We start from the raw sequence: 16,240 nt of genomic DNA on the forward strand, positions 1-16,240 counted from the left end.
TTTTTGAACAAATTGAAAAACATCAAGAGTGATGTTTTTCAATTCGTCCTAAACGGAAGCTAAATCGGCTTGAGATATTTCCAAACCGTGTCGCGTGTATCTTAATATGATCGATCGAGCAGAAACGTGTGTAGATGTTAGAGGAACTCACTTCGAATACCGTTGAAAAGTGTAAAGGGATAATCTATATTCATTTTTCTGCAAATTAAAAATCAAACATTTTTTAACTCTGTATTTATTATTTTTTCTGTTATTTAAACATACGAAATTAACTGGAAGGTAACCGTTTTAAAATTAATTACCCCATACGAAAACATTAACAAAACCTTTCCTTTATCTTTCGGTGCACGGAACTATAACATTACCGACCAGTACGCTCTAGCCGAGAAAGCAATCGATTATTTGAACATTCAGATATTTAGTATTCTAACAGAAAAATGGTTATACACTTTGAGTATGTATCTAGGTTATAATAAAGACTACATAGCATAAATTGATGTTCAGGAAAATAATTGCTTATTATTTACATTTCCGACAAAACAATCGTAAATCGAAAAATAACAAAAATTTAAAAAACAAAGTAATATTACTACAACTGTTAGAAAGGACAATAAAAACTGACCTATTTGGGAAAATAATCGCCACACTGTACTGCACGAAAAAATATACGTTATATTTACTTTCATCTCTATTAACAACCTTTGTTCGCTTTCTCTCAGTAAGTAAATAAATAGGTTCCCAATAATAATTGTGACAGATATTTAAACCATCTCCTTATTTATTAATTCATCAATTAACATATACGAATCTGAAATCTTTCATAAATTTAAAACATTTGTAGCTAATATAAAACAAAAAAAAAAAATCATAAGATTTTAAACTAAAATATGTGCCATAATTAACAGTTAGCACACGCAAAACACACCTGCTAATAAAATGTAAAAATAAATATTAGTATAATAAAATAGAAAAAGTTATTTGTAAACGCGCATGCTCGCTCACCCACTCTCTCTCTCTCACACACACACACACACACCGAAAGAGATAGAGAGAGTGAGAGAGAGTTAGAGAGAGAGAGAGAGAGAGAGAGCGAGAGAGAGAGAGAGAGAGAGAGAGTGAGAGTGAGAGAGATAATCCGATCATTCTTCAAACGGGTGGACTTTGAATACGAATTTATTACCTGTGACTGTTAAACAAAACAAAATAAGAAAATGTTTTGCAAGATTATTTTCTGACCACGTGCACTAAAATACACATAGGAAGGTATGATTCAGTTGAGTTAGAGATTCTGTCGAGGTCGGACGTATTTCGGTGCGCTCTGTTAGTATTCTGATTTTATCGGTTCAACGGTCTTTGTTTATAATTTGGAGAACTGGCAATTGTCGGTGGAAATTTACGGGAAGCGTCTTTTAAATTTTATGATTTTTGGATACGGACTGACCTTTTTATTTAGTTTTTTAGTTGATCAGCCTTATTGCTAAAGGCAATAAGGTCTAAGTCGTCTGCTGATTACAGTAACAAGTTAGTGGGGGTGGAAGTGTGTTAGTAGGTTGACTAGTTTACTGCTCGGGAAGTTGTTTTTATCTTTAGTAGTATTCTTACTTACAATTGTTATCAATTGTGGATAGTGGACTACCATAACTTATAAGCGCTGTTGGAAATTAATTTTATTAATTTCTATTGTTTTTGTTATCGTCTGATGGACTACTGTAGCTTAGCTCAGTAGACAAGAATAAAATGTTGTTAGCTCGATAGCTTTAACTACTAAGCTATAGTTAAATATACCGTGGTATCTTCCCCCGTTTTATTATTAGAACAGACCACCCTGGTTCGGAAAAAAATGGAAGAGAAGGTTTTCCGGCCGCGGAGGAGCCTTGCTCGTTCGCCGGAGGGTAGAACGGACATAAGACCGGTGCGCCGGGCCAGCCTACCGGTATTTCCACAACCACATGCCCGGGCGTAGAAGAAGCCACGTCGGCGTGGAGAAAATGGAGGAGGATGGTGGGCGAGTTCCGAAGTGAAAAGTCGAGGCGTTAGCAGAAAGCAGTGAAGGTGATGAACGGAGGGCAGCAACATGGACCACCTTATAGAGGAGATTTATCATTTGCTGAAACTCATCAGAAGAAATCCTAATACCAATAAGGAAATAAAAACATGTGCAGATAAAATCCTGGAGAAGGCACTAGACGTCGATCTGGTGGTGAAGGCACTATATGAGCAATCACACCCAAAACGTTCGGTAAGAAGAGTATTGGGCAAGGAAGAATGACCAGTATAATACGCATTGTTCCTTATACCTAACAGAGAGAGAACCTGGGAAGAAAATTATTCAAGGACCAGCGACGTCGGTGGTGACAATCAGGAAAGCAAGAGTCAGTTATGCTGATCTTTTAAAGCAGGTCAAGGGCAGCATAGCCGAAGATATTGCAGATGATATCTTGTCAGTCAGGAAAGGACGCACTGACAGCATGGAAATTAGAGTGAGAGTCCTCAAATAAAAGAGAGGATGTTGTGAAACGGCTTGGGTCCCAAGTAGAAAATGTTATAGTGGATGAACACACCCGTGGTTCACGAAGGGCGATTTTCTACGTGAAAGGACTTGATGTTGATGCGACAGCTGAAGAAATAGAATATGCAGTCAAGAAATTGGACATGACGCTCCGGTTCGGCTGGCGTCATTAAGAGACGCATTAAGAGGCTGGCTTACTGAGAGACGCAGCTCTTCATAAATCTTTGGGAGCGGCATCTTCTCAACTTCTTGGAAGCAGGAACGACTGATACTGATTACGAAGGCGACCCCGGCTGGACAAGCCGTACTTATCGCCCTATATGTTTGTTGCCAACACTCGACAAATTGTATGAGCGACTCCTTGCGGAGAGAATCTGGATAGAGATAGAAGCAACTGGCGGTCTTTCGACAGCACAATTTGGTTTTGTTAGTGGCAGATCCACGGTAAATGCATTAGGCCGTGTGAAGACCTGAATAGATTCGTGTAGGGCCGGCCACACGGAAGATTCCTTTACTGGTCCTACTAGACATACGCAATGCCTTTAATAGTATACCATGGGCGGCTATTATGACTGAGTTAGAGCAAAGAGAGATCAGCCATTATGTCAGAGCGGCGGAGAATACCTACTTACACGAAAGAGAGTGCTGATGGAAACCGAAGAAGGTGAGGTACGGTTTCTTATGCAGGGAGGTGTGTCCCAAGGCTCTGTACTAAGCCTATTATTATGGAATATCACATTTTACAGGGTGCTACGGCTTGGTTTCCCAGGTAACGTGTCGCTGATAGATTATGCCGATGATTTGACTCTGTTAGTCTCTGGGCAGACAGAGGAAGAGGTAGAACGAGCAGCCAATTCGGTGATCAGAAGAATCAACACTTGGCTTCAAAACAAAGGACCACAGCTATCTCCTGTTAAGACTCAAGTTGTGGCAGTGGTGGGCCGAAGAAAAATAAGACAAATTAGTGTCAGCATAAATGGAATACAAGTTGGTATGATGCCACAAGTTAAATGTCTAGGTGTTTTGTTTACATAGAACGGCTTATTTAGTAAACATCTTCAAGAAGTTGTAAATAAATCTGAGAAAGCCATTAATTCTCAATGGGCTCGAAATGGGGGCCACGGTCTGATAAACGCCGGTTACTGATGGCATTGTACGCATGATATTGTACGCAGCACCTATACGGTACGAAGCCCTGGAGAAGAAAAGAAATGAGAGAAGATTGGCCTCACCGCAGCGTCGCACAACCATAAAGATTTCTGCAGCGTATAGAACGATGTCGGCGAAGGTTTTGGCGGGAGTACCTCCAATCCGGTTGATGGCCCTGCATAGAAAACGAAGATACGAAGGAATGTCCAAGACGGATGCCAAGAAACTATTATACCAGGACTGGCAAGAGGCACACTCGGGCAGATGGATGAAACGGGTTATACCTAGGCTGGATCCATGGCTGGAGAGGGATCATGGGGACGTAGGTTATTACCCAGCTCCTCTCCGGTCATCAGCTGATTTGGAAGTCGAAAGTTCCAGTGTTCAAGTCCTAGTAAAGTCAGTTATTTTTACACGGATTTGATTATTAGATCGTAGATACCGGTGTTCTTTGGTGGTTGGGTTTCAATTAACCACACATCTTAGGAACGGTCGACCTGAAACTGTACAAGACTACACTTCATTTACATCATCCCCATTCATCCTCTGAAGTATTATCTGAACGATAATTATTTCTCTCTGGTCATGGAAAGCATGGCAAATACCTTCATCGTTTTAGGCGAAGGGAGCTGCCCAACTGTATATATTGCAGGGAATATTTTGGAATATTTTGAAGTAACTAAAATAACAAAATTTTAAACAATGTTTGCTTTATTTACGTTTTTTATTTTACTTTCAAACGGCTTAAATTTTACATAATATATACTTCCAAAATGTTGAAATAAGGAACCTTACAAAAAAAATCTACTGATCCTGAAAAACTGGGGGTTCTTAAATTAAAAAAGGAAATCTTTTATTTGTGTTCTTAATTACAAATATTTAATTGTAATATGGAAATTTACAGGTGTTGCTTTTAGAAGCTGGCGGAGAAGAAGGAGTCTTAAGCGATATACCGATGATGTTTTCCGGTTTACAAATGACACCGCTGGACTGGAAGTATCAGACTGAACCGAACGGGCCGTACGCTTGTAATGCTATGAAGGATACGCGATCCAACTGGCCACGAGGCAAGGTAATCGGAGGTTCATCAGTATTGAATGCGATGCTTTATATTCGCGGGAACCGAAAAGATTACGACAGATGGGCAGAAATGGGCAATGAAGGTAAACAAATTAAACTTTTATGACATTTCTCGACTTTGTTTATTGCGTAGCTGTATGGAAAAATTCTCTAAATAGGAGCATCTGGTAGAAGAATAATTCCGCTTTGTGAAATAATCTGAACCGATCTTTTTTTGTAAATATATTCTGTAGGCTTTTAATTTTACCTTTAAGTATAGAAATGCTTCAAGGAATTCAGTTAATATTAGCAATAACCTACTTGGGGAAAATACCTCTGTATGTGTAAGAACGTTATCGTATTATACTCACGATAGATAATGCAGAGTTATAAGTACAGAAATAACAGTGAAATTGGTTCTAGAATAAGCCAATATCGTGCCAAAACAGAAACGAGATAAACGTTACTCGGTTAATACAGTCACTGTAATATCATGGGTATAGTTAAGTCTAAGGAAAGAAGGAACCAAGTGAAGAGGCGTAAGTTCAGGTCCGTAGGGGAGGAATAGTGCCACTTTGGACAGCAGTAATGCTCAACAGAAAAGATCGAAACCCACATTTCCCGACCGAATTTGGTCCTCGATCCCCACTACTGCGCATTTATTGCAGTCCAAACCGGCTTCGTTCTCCACAAATCTCGGTAGAAACCTTTGTTTCAAGTTATTTATTCATATTTCATTATTTATGTATTTCTCGCGTATTTTTATGCTTTAATGTACCGTCGTCACATCGGCCAAAATATGTACTAAATGCTTCCTTAATACTTAACTTATATTCGAAAGATATACCTTTTGAGGCACCTGTAGCGAAGTAATTTAGCGAAAAAGTGGGTGCGGTGAGGTGGGCGAAGTGACTATATTATAGAAGCGGCCGGCAAGCGATCCATTTAACCGATTATTTATTTTTCAAAGGGTAAAATATTTTTTATTTTAGTTTAAGTGAAGATACCGAATGCCACCGGTCTACTCAAACGAAGAGGAGTTCCATAATTAGCTGCAACTGGTCCTCTGAAAAAATAATTTCCACGGATTAGTTCCAAAATAGTTTTAAAGCGGGTCGTTTATAACTAGTATTAAAATGTTAACGTTCGACAAGCCGTTCACGGGGTCATTGTTGCTGTTCGTTGAATATCTTTTTATATTCATAAAATTAAGACAAAGAAATTAATCGGTAAAATTAAAACTGTTTTTATAATGTTTAAATACTATGTTTAATATAATGTTAGATAGTATATACATACACTATGTATGTTTTTATAGTGTACAAACAGTATAAAAAAAAAAATGTAGAGAATAAAGGTAAAATATTTATTTTTAAACAGTTTTTATATGTATATACATTTTTAATATATATTCCGTTTGACTGTATTACTTGTCAAAGAACGTAAAGCGTAAGCACACAGATTCAAAGTAATTCTATATGGAATGTCTGAAATAGTATTGACCCTCAATACTTAGAATTGTCGTTGTTATTATTGATTTGTCTTGTTTCATTTACATTCTTAAACGAATAAATTGTAATTATATAAACATTTTCAATTGTCAATCTCTCAATATTCTCAGCGAGCCGCGTACAAGCGACAATATACATATTCCGAAGCAAGTATTCACAAGTGACATTTTGTTTTATTATTCAATAGAATCTAAATCGCGGTTACGTTTATGTCTGTCGGGTGATAAAGTAATAAAGTGAAAGCTCATTCGTAAATTAAGGAGCTTGGTGATTTAGTTGGTGCCAGTGGCGGCTCGTAGTTAAAACTAGTGGTGGTGCTGCTCCAGAAAATTTTTTTCTCGGTCTTTTCAAGGCCACGGTTACAGTTTTCTGTAAAATAAAAGAACTAAAAAAATGAATCAAATAGAATAGCTGGAAGCTGGATAATAATCTAATTTTACGCTTTATCACATTCAAGAATGCGGTACACGGTTTCTAAGCTTACTGTACTTAAAAACCGTATTCGGTTTAACCGAATAAATAATAAAAGTCAATATAGATAATATTTTTTAGAAATATTAAATATAAATTTATAAAATGTCCGCTTAAAAACACTATAGTCCAACGGTGCTTAATTTAAATTTCCATGTACACAGAAACAAATACATTATTAGTTTTTACTAATACCTTCTCTTTCACCCGTCCAGCGTGTTTTTGGAGAGATTTGGCAATCAAAGAGCCCTTGCTTTCCGCCACCTTCTGATTAATACTGAAAAAACAACTAAACCGCTTTCATATTCCTTCCACCGAAAACTAGAAAAGGGAACGAAGAAGAAACGTTCCAGGCACACGCGGAGTAAGAAAAAAAACTAACTTCCACAAGCACGCCAGGGTCTACACTGCGGGAGCGACAGTGCTCTCTTTCCCTCACAGCCTCGCGTACAGCTTCCTATGTGCGCATGCGAACAACAGCCAAATACCACGCCGCTGGAATTGTGAAGCGCACAGTCTAAAAGAAAGATTTTTGTATCTTTTTCGTAAACTGGGGGATGGCTACTGACATTAAGCTTAATTATTATATATTGTACAAATATAATGACAGAATTAAAGAATAAAGAATTCATTATATTAAATGTTATCGATAATATCAAGTGGAAATAGGGGCTGCTCCAGTTTCACAGTGCCTATACGAGAGCCGCCAGTGGTCGGTGCAAAAAAGATATAAGTAATAAAATTATAAACATTCAGATTTATTTTTACGTAATAGAAAGGAATCCGGTAACGGGTAAAATCCTACCTTACCGACGATATCGAACAAATAAAAACTAATTACGTAATTTACCGACCGATTTAAGACAAGATTAGTAGTTTATAAATTAAACAATTTTAGCGATTTTAAAATTAAATATTACAGTCTGAAAATATAAAAATAATTCAGCTATTTCAATCCAGAAAGTTTCAGACGGCCACTAAATATTGTTAAGTTTTCTATTTAATTCGTTTCATAAAACGACTAGATTTATTCACCCATCTTACAACGATATTACTGAAAATACGGGAACGGATCGTGATATCTTATAAAAGTCCATATCGGCTGAATTAGCAAAAGAAATAACTTTTGCTAACTAATTCTTGATTTATTTCACTTTTATTTAATTTTCTTTTCATTCGCGGTTTGAAAAATAATCTTCCAAAAATGAGTCATAAAAATTAATAATTTTTTGTTTTACTTTCATTTAAAATAGAGTAAGATTATATAACAATTCGTTTGCAGATATGCATTTCAAGCGCCCCGAAATACAGATCATAATATAATGAACATTATTACTCTCAGAGAAAGAAACACTGACTGTTGCCACATGTCCATAATATTCCATTACGTCATACAAAGTTTTACTTTAGACGACTGAAAGTCACCTTAAGAAATTACTCTTCAAACAAAATTGACATTAAGCGGCTCGGAGGAATATTTACTCACAGACTCTGTGCACAATAGAACACCGAGGTAAACCGTTTTCACATAATGCACAATTTAAATATATTTTTACTTTCTATTTATTTGCTTTCTTTTTTTTTTTACAGCTTCATCTTGCACTAACCTCACGTTTAAGTCCATAAACGTAAGACGGTAACGAAATTGCTATTTCTAAGGAAGGTCGTAGTCCGATCACGTCTCATTAAAAACTTAATAGTCACGCTCATTTTTTTGCGTAGTATGGTAGAGGTACCGTACTGGGAATAAATATTTTCAGTATTATAGAAAATCAGTTGTATTTGTGGAACAGCGTAGTAAACATGCTGGTCTGTTTTCTTTTTATCTTTTTTTATGAACTATGAACTTCAGTGACACTTGTTTAAGGTAATAAAGGTGGAAAACAACGGAACTATAAACTGATAGAATCTTTAAATCGCTATAATTACAGCATAATGTTTTACATTTAAACGGGACCACAAATAGGGACCACTTGTACACTCCGTCCATTCGATACAGAAGCTAAGAAATATTTATAAAAATATTTTTAAAAATCAAAATTAACTTTGTAACACGTATTCCAACTTTTTTTTAAGCGCGTTACATTATTTTAGACTGATGCGTTCTACTGAATTTAATCGTACCGATAATTTATTACTTTCATTAATAATTAAACCAGAAAATTAAATAATTATTTATCCAAAGTGCACTCCTTAAATTCTCTAAAAATTTGATAAAGTTTTTGCAAATTTTACGATTTTTTATTTAATTCTTGAAATCAAAAGATCCTATTTAAAATGCATTCTAAGATACATAATATCAAAGAATAAACTCAACAGCAAGAGACAGCGGAGTTTCCAAAGGTTGAATTACGAACACCGCTAGTTCTTTTCAAAATCGTTAAACCGTTTCTGAGCTTATTATGAACAAACAAATCATTTAATTTTTTTTATTGATTTTATCGGAATTTTTTAACTTTTTTATCGTACGGTGTAATTTGCATATATATTTTTATTTTTTACTAAAAACGCATATATAATTTTAATTTACCTTACCGTACAGTTGTCATAGTAATTTCCAACAAGTTTCGCAGCATCAATGTATCAGCATCATCAGGGAATAAAAATTACTGGCCACAATATTACATATTAATGTACATATTTACAAGATACACGGAAGCAAATCGCGGTGTTATCCGGTCTAAGTCTAGGCCTGAACTATTTTTTTTTTTGTATGTAAGACTAATAATTTTACATTTATTTGTATTTTTAGTAAAAAATAAGAAATTATTGAGTATAAGATAAAGGTTTAAATCTAAGAAAAAATATTTTGTAAATAGTCTAATTAATAGAGTTAATTATTGTTTTTATTATTTTACCGATCAATAAACAGGAACGAAAACCGACTAATAGTTACACCGCGACCTGTTTTTTTTCTTTATATAAATAATTACAGCGAAAGAAAATCTATATGTTTATTACGCAACAGAATTTTAGCAACTTCGTAATGTAAACCTCAATAAGAAATTAGAGCGAATTCCATAACATCATACCTTTTACTTCAGTTGGCGGACAATGTAATGTTTTGTAATCTCTAAATAATGACAGTGTGGTTTTATATGATATCGTGAAAAGTAAACCGGTCCAGGGACAGAGGAAATGCGGATCGTATTAGTAATTCGGTGGAAAAGAGAGGCACAAAGAATCGCTTGTTAATGCGCCCGTATATTTTTACTAATTTTTTCCCTGTAAGAACCGACTCTAATTATACGAGAATACGAGCTGAAATATCCTCCTTTCTACGGGTTATCAGTAGCCTGTTTAAACAACATTTCAAACCCGATCAATTCAAAAATTTAACTTTGAACTTAACCGTATGTATTCGTCGTCGGTCGAAATTACTAATTTCGTTTTTCAGTAGATTAAACTTTTCATTTTATATAAATAAATTTATCTATCTGTTAAAATATGAAACGATTACTTTATTTTACATAAATATATGTTATTCTGCAGATGTCACCGAGTCCGTCGATTCGGATCTCATCTTCGGGTCACATACTTAAAGAAAATTACTTAATTTACGTCTTATCCTCTTAACAAAATACCGGTCTACGTAACAGACAGACAACCTTTTTAATATCGCTTCAACTTGATGTATCGCACAACACACAATAAACCCGGATTTATTCATTTTAATTGCCGAATTAAAACAGTTAAACGTATTAAATTTAAATAATTTTAAATTATAGGGCGCTTAAAAAAGCAGTTTGGTTTATACACGGCAACATACGCGATATAAAAAAACAAAAGGATGAAAATTAAAATGAAGCTCCACAAAAAGCGGAGAAAAGTTTGAAGGAGTTTATTTCTTAGTATATATAACTCTTGTTGAAATAAATCCTAAGTTAAATAATTTCAAAAGGATGAATATAGCAGGATCTTTCGTTCTTGGCATTTTAATAACCCGATTAGAAGTTACTATTACTTTAATGAGTTAGGCCGCACAGGTGATTTCACCTTTAACTCGTACGTAATTCGAAACTACGTAAGTTACAAATCGCTTAATTAATTCGCATCGTTACAGTGTGTTTAATAAAAATTAATGAGACCTGTTAGCGGAATGAAAAACGTTTCAACTGAAGTACGAGTAAATAACAGTTTATACCGGTAATCTCACTATTAGCAATAGTATTTTAAAACTATTTCGTACTAATATGTCGGTCATCACCTGCTATCGGCCTATTTCATGTAAGCAAATTCTTTACGTTTGATACATTTGCGATAAGACTTTACAGTCTTGTTGCCATACGCGGTATAGTTATTTCGGGTTAAAAATCGAGTATGCCTTCTCCATTTTGGAAATGCTATAAATTACTCATATACGGTGGAAAGCACTAGCACGCCGCCACATCTAACTGTATTAACTACAGTCTTCATAAAAAAATGGTGGGATTTTGAACATGGATTAAATGAAAACAAAAATACTTACAGTTGATATTTATTTATCAAATTTGTCATCTCATTTTTTTTTATTTTATATATATATAACTAATAACTTTCAATATGTGGACCATTAGTCGCTCGGAAAATATACAATCGATACTCAGTTTCTGTCCAAACCCGAATTAACATATCTTTTGTTACGATTACAATCGCTTCATTAATCCTTTCCTTTAAGTGACGTAGGTCGCTTATTTTTTGCGAATAAACAATATTTTTTATATACCCCCTACGAGAAAAAATCGCAAGGTGTCAGGTCTGGATTCCTTGGAGACTGGGGTATACGTAACTGCAGGTCTATACAAATTTTCCGTTCAAAGCCTGGTTGACGAATGCATTAAAGTGCGGGGGTGCGCCATCTTGTTGAAAATGGATTCGTTGTATGTTTTCGAGTTCATCCAGTCGAGGAAAGCAGTAATCCTTTAACATATCGATATACACAATTCGATTAGTAGTCTTTTCAGCGAACAAAAATGGCCGGATAACACGATTTTTCATCCCGCCACACCAAACATTAACTTTAGTGTCGCGTCGTTTCTCAAAAATTACATGCTGGTTTTCAAATCCTCACATTAGTGAATCCTGTTTCACACATTAATGAAATGTAGCTTCATCCGTAAAAATTATATCATCTAAAAACGATTCGTTTTCATTAATTTTGTAGAAAATTTCAATATCAAAATCGAACCGTTTTTCTCTATCGTCGAGTTTCAATTCCTGCACTGGAATTTATATTCGCGTAATTTCAATCTTTTGTGTAAAACTTTGTGAATTGTTTTCTGGACTCGAGGCTTCGACGAGAGATGGATTTTTTAGGATTATCGATTGCGGGTTGTCTAATTCGTTCAACAGTTTCGTCTGATACTAGTGGTCTGCCGGTTGATATTTCCCTGAGAACAAATACAGTTTCTTCCAACTGATTGAACCAACGTCGTACGTTATTTTCATGCGGTGGCCCTTATCCATATTGACGTCGAAATGCACGTTGAGCTAAAATTACGGACTTTAATTCAGCCTGCCGCAAAACACACTTTGCTTTCTCTTGAACAGTGAACATAGTAACAAACTAAACACACCTCGGCGACGATACAAAAACTAGTGGTTAAACTGCTGTCACACAAACCTTTGGGGTTGGAGGCCATCACGGCTACTAACATAACTCCTCAAGATTTCCCTGCTGCCTTGATCTGAATTACAGAAACCCCACCATTTTTCTACAAAGACCCTGTATAATGCGGTCGTATGTAAAAATACAACGGCAAAAATCGTTTGAAAAAATCACAGTAGATCGAGATTTAACTATAGAAATGTCTATTGTTTTCAGGTTGGGGCTTCGATAACGTACTTCACTATTTTAAAAAATCGGAGGATATGACGATTCCAGAGTTAAAAGATTCAGAATACCATGGCAAAGACGGTTATTTAACGATTGAAAAATTTAGATATTTTTCATTGATATCAAAGTCATTTTTAGAAGGGGGTAAAGAACTCAGGTATGAAGAACTGGATGTGAACGGAGGTAATCAAACTGGATTCACAAGATCGCATGGCACTCTACGTAACGGTTTAAGGTAAGATTTATTAAATAATAATTTGCCGGTTAAAAAAACAGATGTGGTCAGAGTACGGCTTATTTTTAGTAAAAATTAATCTATAAAATATTAAATTAAAACATGTAGGTATCGATTTCTTCGTATTTTAACTTTCCCGTACTTTACAACTTTTTAAAATTAAGTAAATGATTATTTTTTACCAAAAAATTTAGTTAATTTAAAAAAATAAATAAAAAGTCTGATAAATGCTTGGAGATTATCAAAGAAAATTTTCGGGAGGGGAATGACTACTGCGTGGCAAAATTCAAATGAAACAGCTTGGGTTTTGAAACAAAACTAAAGTAACACTACAACACTACTCGGAATCTTACAAAATTTACTGTAGAGTTGTTTTTTTAACAGTTACAATTAGTTATCAGTAAAATATTCACATATCAATGAACAGATCAGTACCATTTTTTTTTTTTTTAAATAAAGGACAAGATTATTGCAACAGTTAACAACTTATAAGCCGTTCTAACGGCTTTGAGAATTGAGTTAACAATTAACGACTACACTGAGATATCCTTCAACCTTCATTGATTTAGAAACAAAAAGATTTCTTAAGAATATAAATAAATCAAACCGAAACTCATAATCGTATATTTATTGCATTAATATCTCAATCGTTAATGCAGCCTAATCACTTTGTACTCTTTTTACCTTACATAAAAAAATGATTGATTTATTGGGATTAAAATATAATAAAAATATGATAAAATAGTAGAATTTTGTAGAGCGAAATGGTATTCCCCATAATGTTTTCTTTTTTTAAATTAAATTTAAAAAAAAGAATTTGCAATATTTTGAGTTTTTTTGCAAGAAAAATATGCAGAATAGACTTTCATGAACTAGATTATGTTTTGATATTAATAAACTATATCTACAGCATTTAATCATACGTTAAAATCTAAAGCATATGAAGAATGCTCCAACTAAATACGATTTCATTTACTGCAAATTTTCAGTAAACCATTTACTGAATTCAGTTGACATCACAGAAACATTACGAAAATCATACAGATACAGAATAAAAATTTAATAGTCACAGAACTTTTTTGGAGAAAAATGAATACAGCACTTATTTATCATAACTTGATTATATTTATACAGAAATACACGCGTATATATATATACTGAAAAATTTTTTTTTCCAGCCAATCCGCCAAGTACATAATTAAAGAAACATTCTTACCTTTTGTTTTTCTTTTTACTTTATTTCCTTTACATTAGAATGCTTTCGAGCATAAGTCGATCCTTAGTAATGTTTTCTGATTTATCATCATCTATATTTACACATGGTACAACTACTATTCAACACCTTTACACTTTGGTTACTTTTTATAACTTTGGTTATTGAATAAAATATAACAAATTTTAAACATTTACAGAACATAATTTGTTCAGTCAAAAATTCTAAAAATATCTACTAAAATGTAAAATTAAAATTAAAATCTTTTACTAACGTTCACCAAAATTTATTTAAAATTTCTTTCGATATGTTGTTTTATATAATGTTAATACAGAACTGTAAACAATTATTTAATTTTATTTAAAATCTTATCAAATGTATTACCGACTTAAATAATTTTTATAAGAATGTCCCCAAAAACTTCTGTCTGCATATTTATGAGACAATGGAGACAAGAAAATTAGACCTAGGATTTCTCCAGAAACTATCACTCGGGAAAAATTTTCTCCCCTCTCCCTCTACCGGAGCATCTTGTACACGATCTTTACTGAAAAATATACCGTCGTTTTATAGTACTGTCAAATTTTTAGGTAATTAGTTCGTGAAAAACAAAAAAAATACCCACCACTTTCTTCTATTTGATATGCAACTTTTTGTGTGGTCCGCAACACAAGCTTAAAATTTTTATTGGTCCGCAGAATCAATTGCGTTGACAAACACCGGTCAGAAAAAAAGCTAAAAAAATTTAGATATAGATATGCAACTGTTTTGCGGGAAGCCTCATCGTTTTTTAATTCAAAAATTAAATCTGTATTCGCAAATTGAATTTTTAAAATTCAGAACTGCTGTTAGATATTTTGTTCGATAAAAAAAATAAAAATAAAAAACTGAATCTGTAAGGAGGCTTTTTGTAGCGCTAGATTTACTGAGATTTTCAAGTTTGTACATAATGGAAAGTTAAAAAAGGATTTTACGTTTCGATATTTAAGTTTATTTATGTTTTTTGGATTAGAAAACCTTCCGTACGGGTTAAAGATCGTATAGCTGATAAATCATTCGAAATATTAAATTGATCACGCCTTCGGTTTAATTTATCGAGGGATCCCTTTTCTCTAAAACTAGGTTTGCTGTATTACATCATTAGAGTATCATACTCTGGTAGTTGAAGCGAGTGACCGATCAACAAAAACGTATATCTAATGTACGTCTTTTTATTCCACCATTTTTATGAAGACCTAGAATCCGCTTCAAAAAAGAAGTAGGCTAATAGTAGGTCACATAATCAACACAAATAATCAACATCGTTTTAGTAGAAAATCGTTAATAGTTTCATGGGATCTGTAATCTGTAACAGTGTAATTATTAGTATACTGTATCGTCTACTTTACACAAGCTAACTTTAAAACTAAGTTTTTAAGATAACAACACGCTTTTACGTTCACCTTTCGTTAGCTGTTCCCTCATAGAGAACCGAAGTACCAAGAACTAAAAATCCTGCTATACCTACCCGGACAAACGCGAGTTCATTACAATCAAACGGAAAAAACCAAAATAAGAGTAACTTCGGAGTGTTTTTCTAAAGCGGAGTAATACAGAGTGCAGTACCGTTTTTACCAGAGTATTTAAATCGCGTTAAATAAAATGCAACTTTTACTATGTGTTACCTATGCGCTTACTGCAAAAAAATAACTACGGCAAGTTACTACTATGTGCGAACAATTACTGTGCGTGCCCGACACACAATACATTTCGATATTAATATGGAATACAATATAGTACACCTAGTGTCCAATCGAGTAACGCGTAATAAATTTTGATTATCGATCGGTATAATTTCAAAATCACATTAAATTATTTTAGATTAAAATTAACGGGAAAAATGATATTGAAAACAAAATTAAATCTCCGTAAAGATCCAGCCACCGTTTTTTTCAATAGGCGGTAAAACCTTACCGTTATTTTATGCCTTTGCAAACTAATTAATTATTCTCTAAAGTTCAGCGATAAATTTTTAAATATTTTATCGAAATGTGTATCGTCGTTCAAAATTTATCACCGGATTAATATTCATTTTTAACATACATCTGTCGTTTTAGAGATTATGTTAAATGAATTTAGTCATACGATTACGTTATGATAAAAAAACTACATAACAGTACAGGAAGAGACGATTAATTCTAAAAAAAGAAAATCAAAAAACGTTGCGAAAAGTTCGATTAAATCCTTACTACAATATTTCATTTCGATGAAAAATTACAAAATAACAGTCCACTTATTA

The 16,240-nt window shown here is 33.9% G+C and overlaps 2 protein-coding genes across 2 annotated transcripts in view; one reads left to right on the forward strand and one right to left on the reverse strand.

Moving 5' to 3' along the window:
- The window catches only part of Flo2 (flotillin-2), a 390,302-nt gene that overhangs the window by 140,679 nt on the left and 233,383 nt on the right, over nucleotides 1–16,240 (reverse strand). The gene's annotated exons all lie outside the window — the stretch shown is intronic.
- The window catches only part of LOC142322661 (uncharacterized), a 139,773-nt gene that overhangs the window by 24,101 nt on the left and 99,432 nt on the right, over nucleotides 1–16,240 (forward strand). The window contains exons 3-4 of the mRNA XM_075361738.1: nucleotides 4,563–4,821; nucleotides 12,503–12,749. Coding sequence (XP_075217853.1) covers nucleotides 4,563–4,821; nucleotides 12,503–12,749 — 506 coding nt within the window. The remainder of the gene's footprint in view (nucleotides 1–4,562; nucleotides 4,822–12,502; nucleotides 12,750–16,240) is intronic.

This window comes from Lycorma delicatula, chromosome 4 (genome assembly GCF_047948215.1).
Source record: "Lycorma delicatula isolate Av1 chromosome 4, ASM4794821v1, whole genome shotgun sequence".
NCBI lineage: Eukaryota > Metazoa > Arthropoda > Insecta > Hemiptera > Fulgoridae > Lycorma > Lycorma delicatula.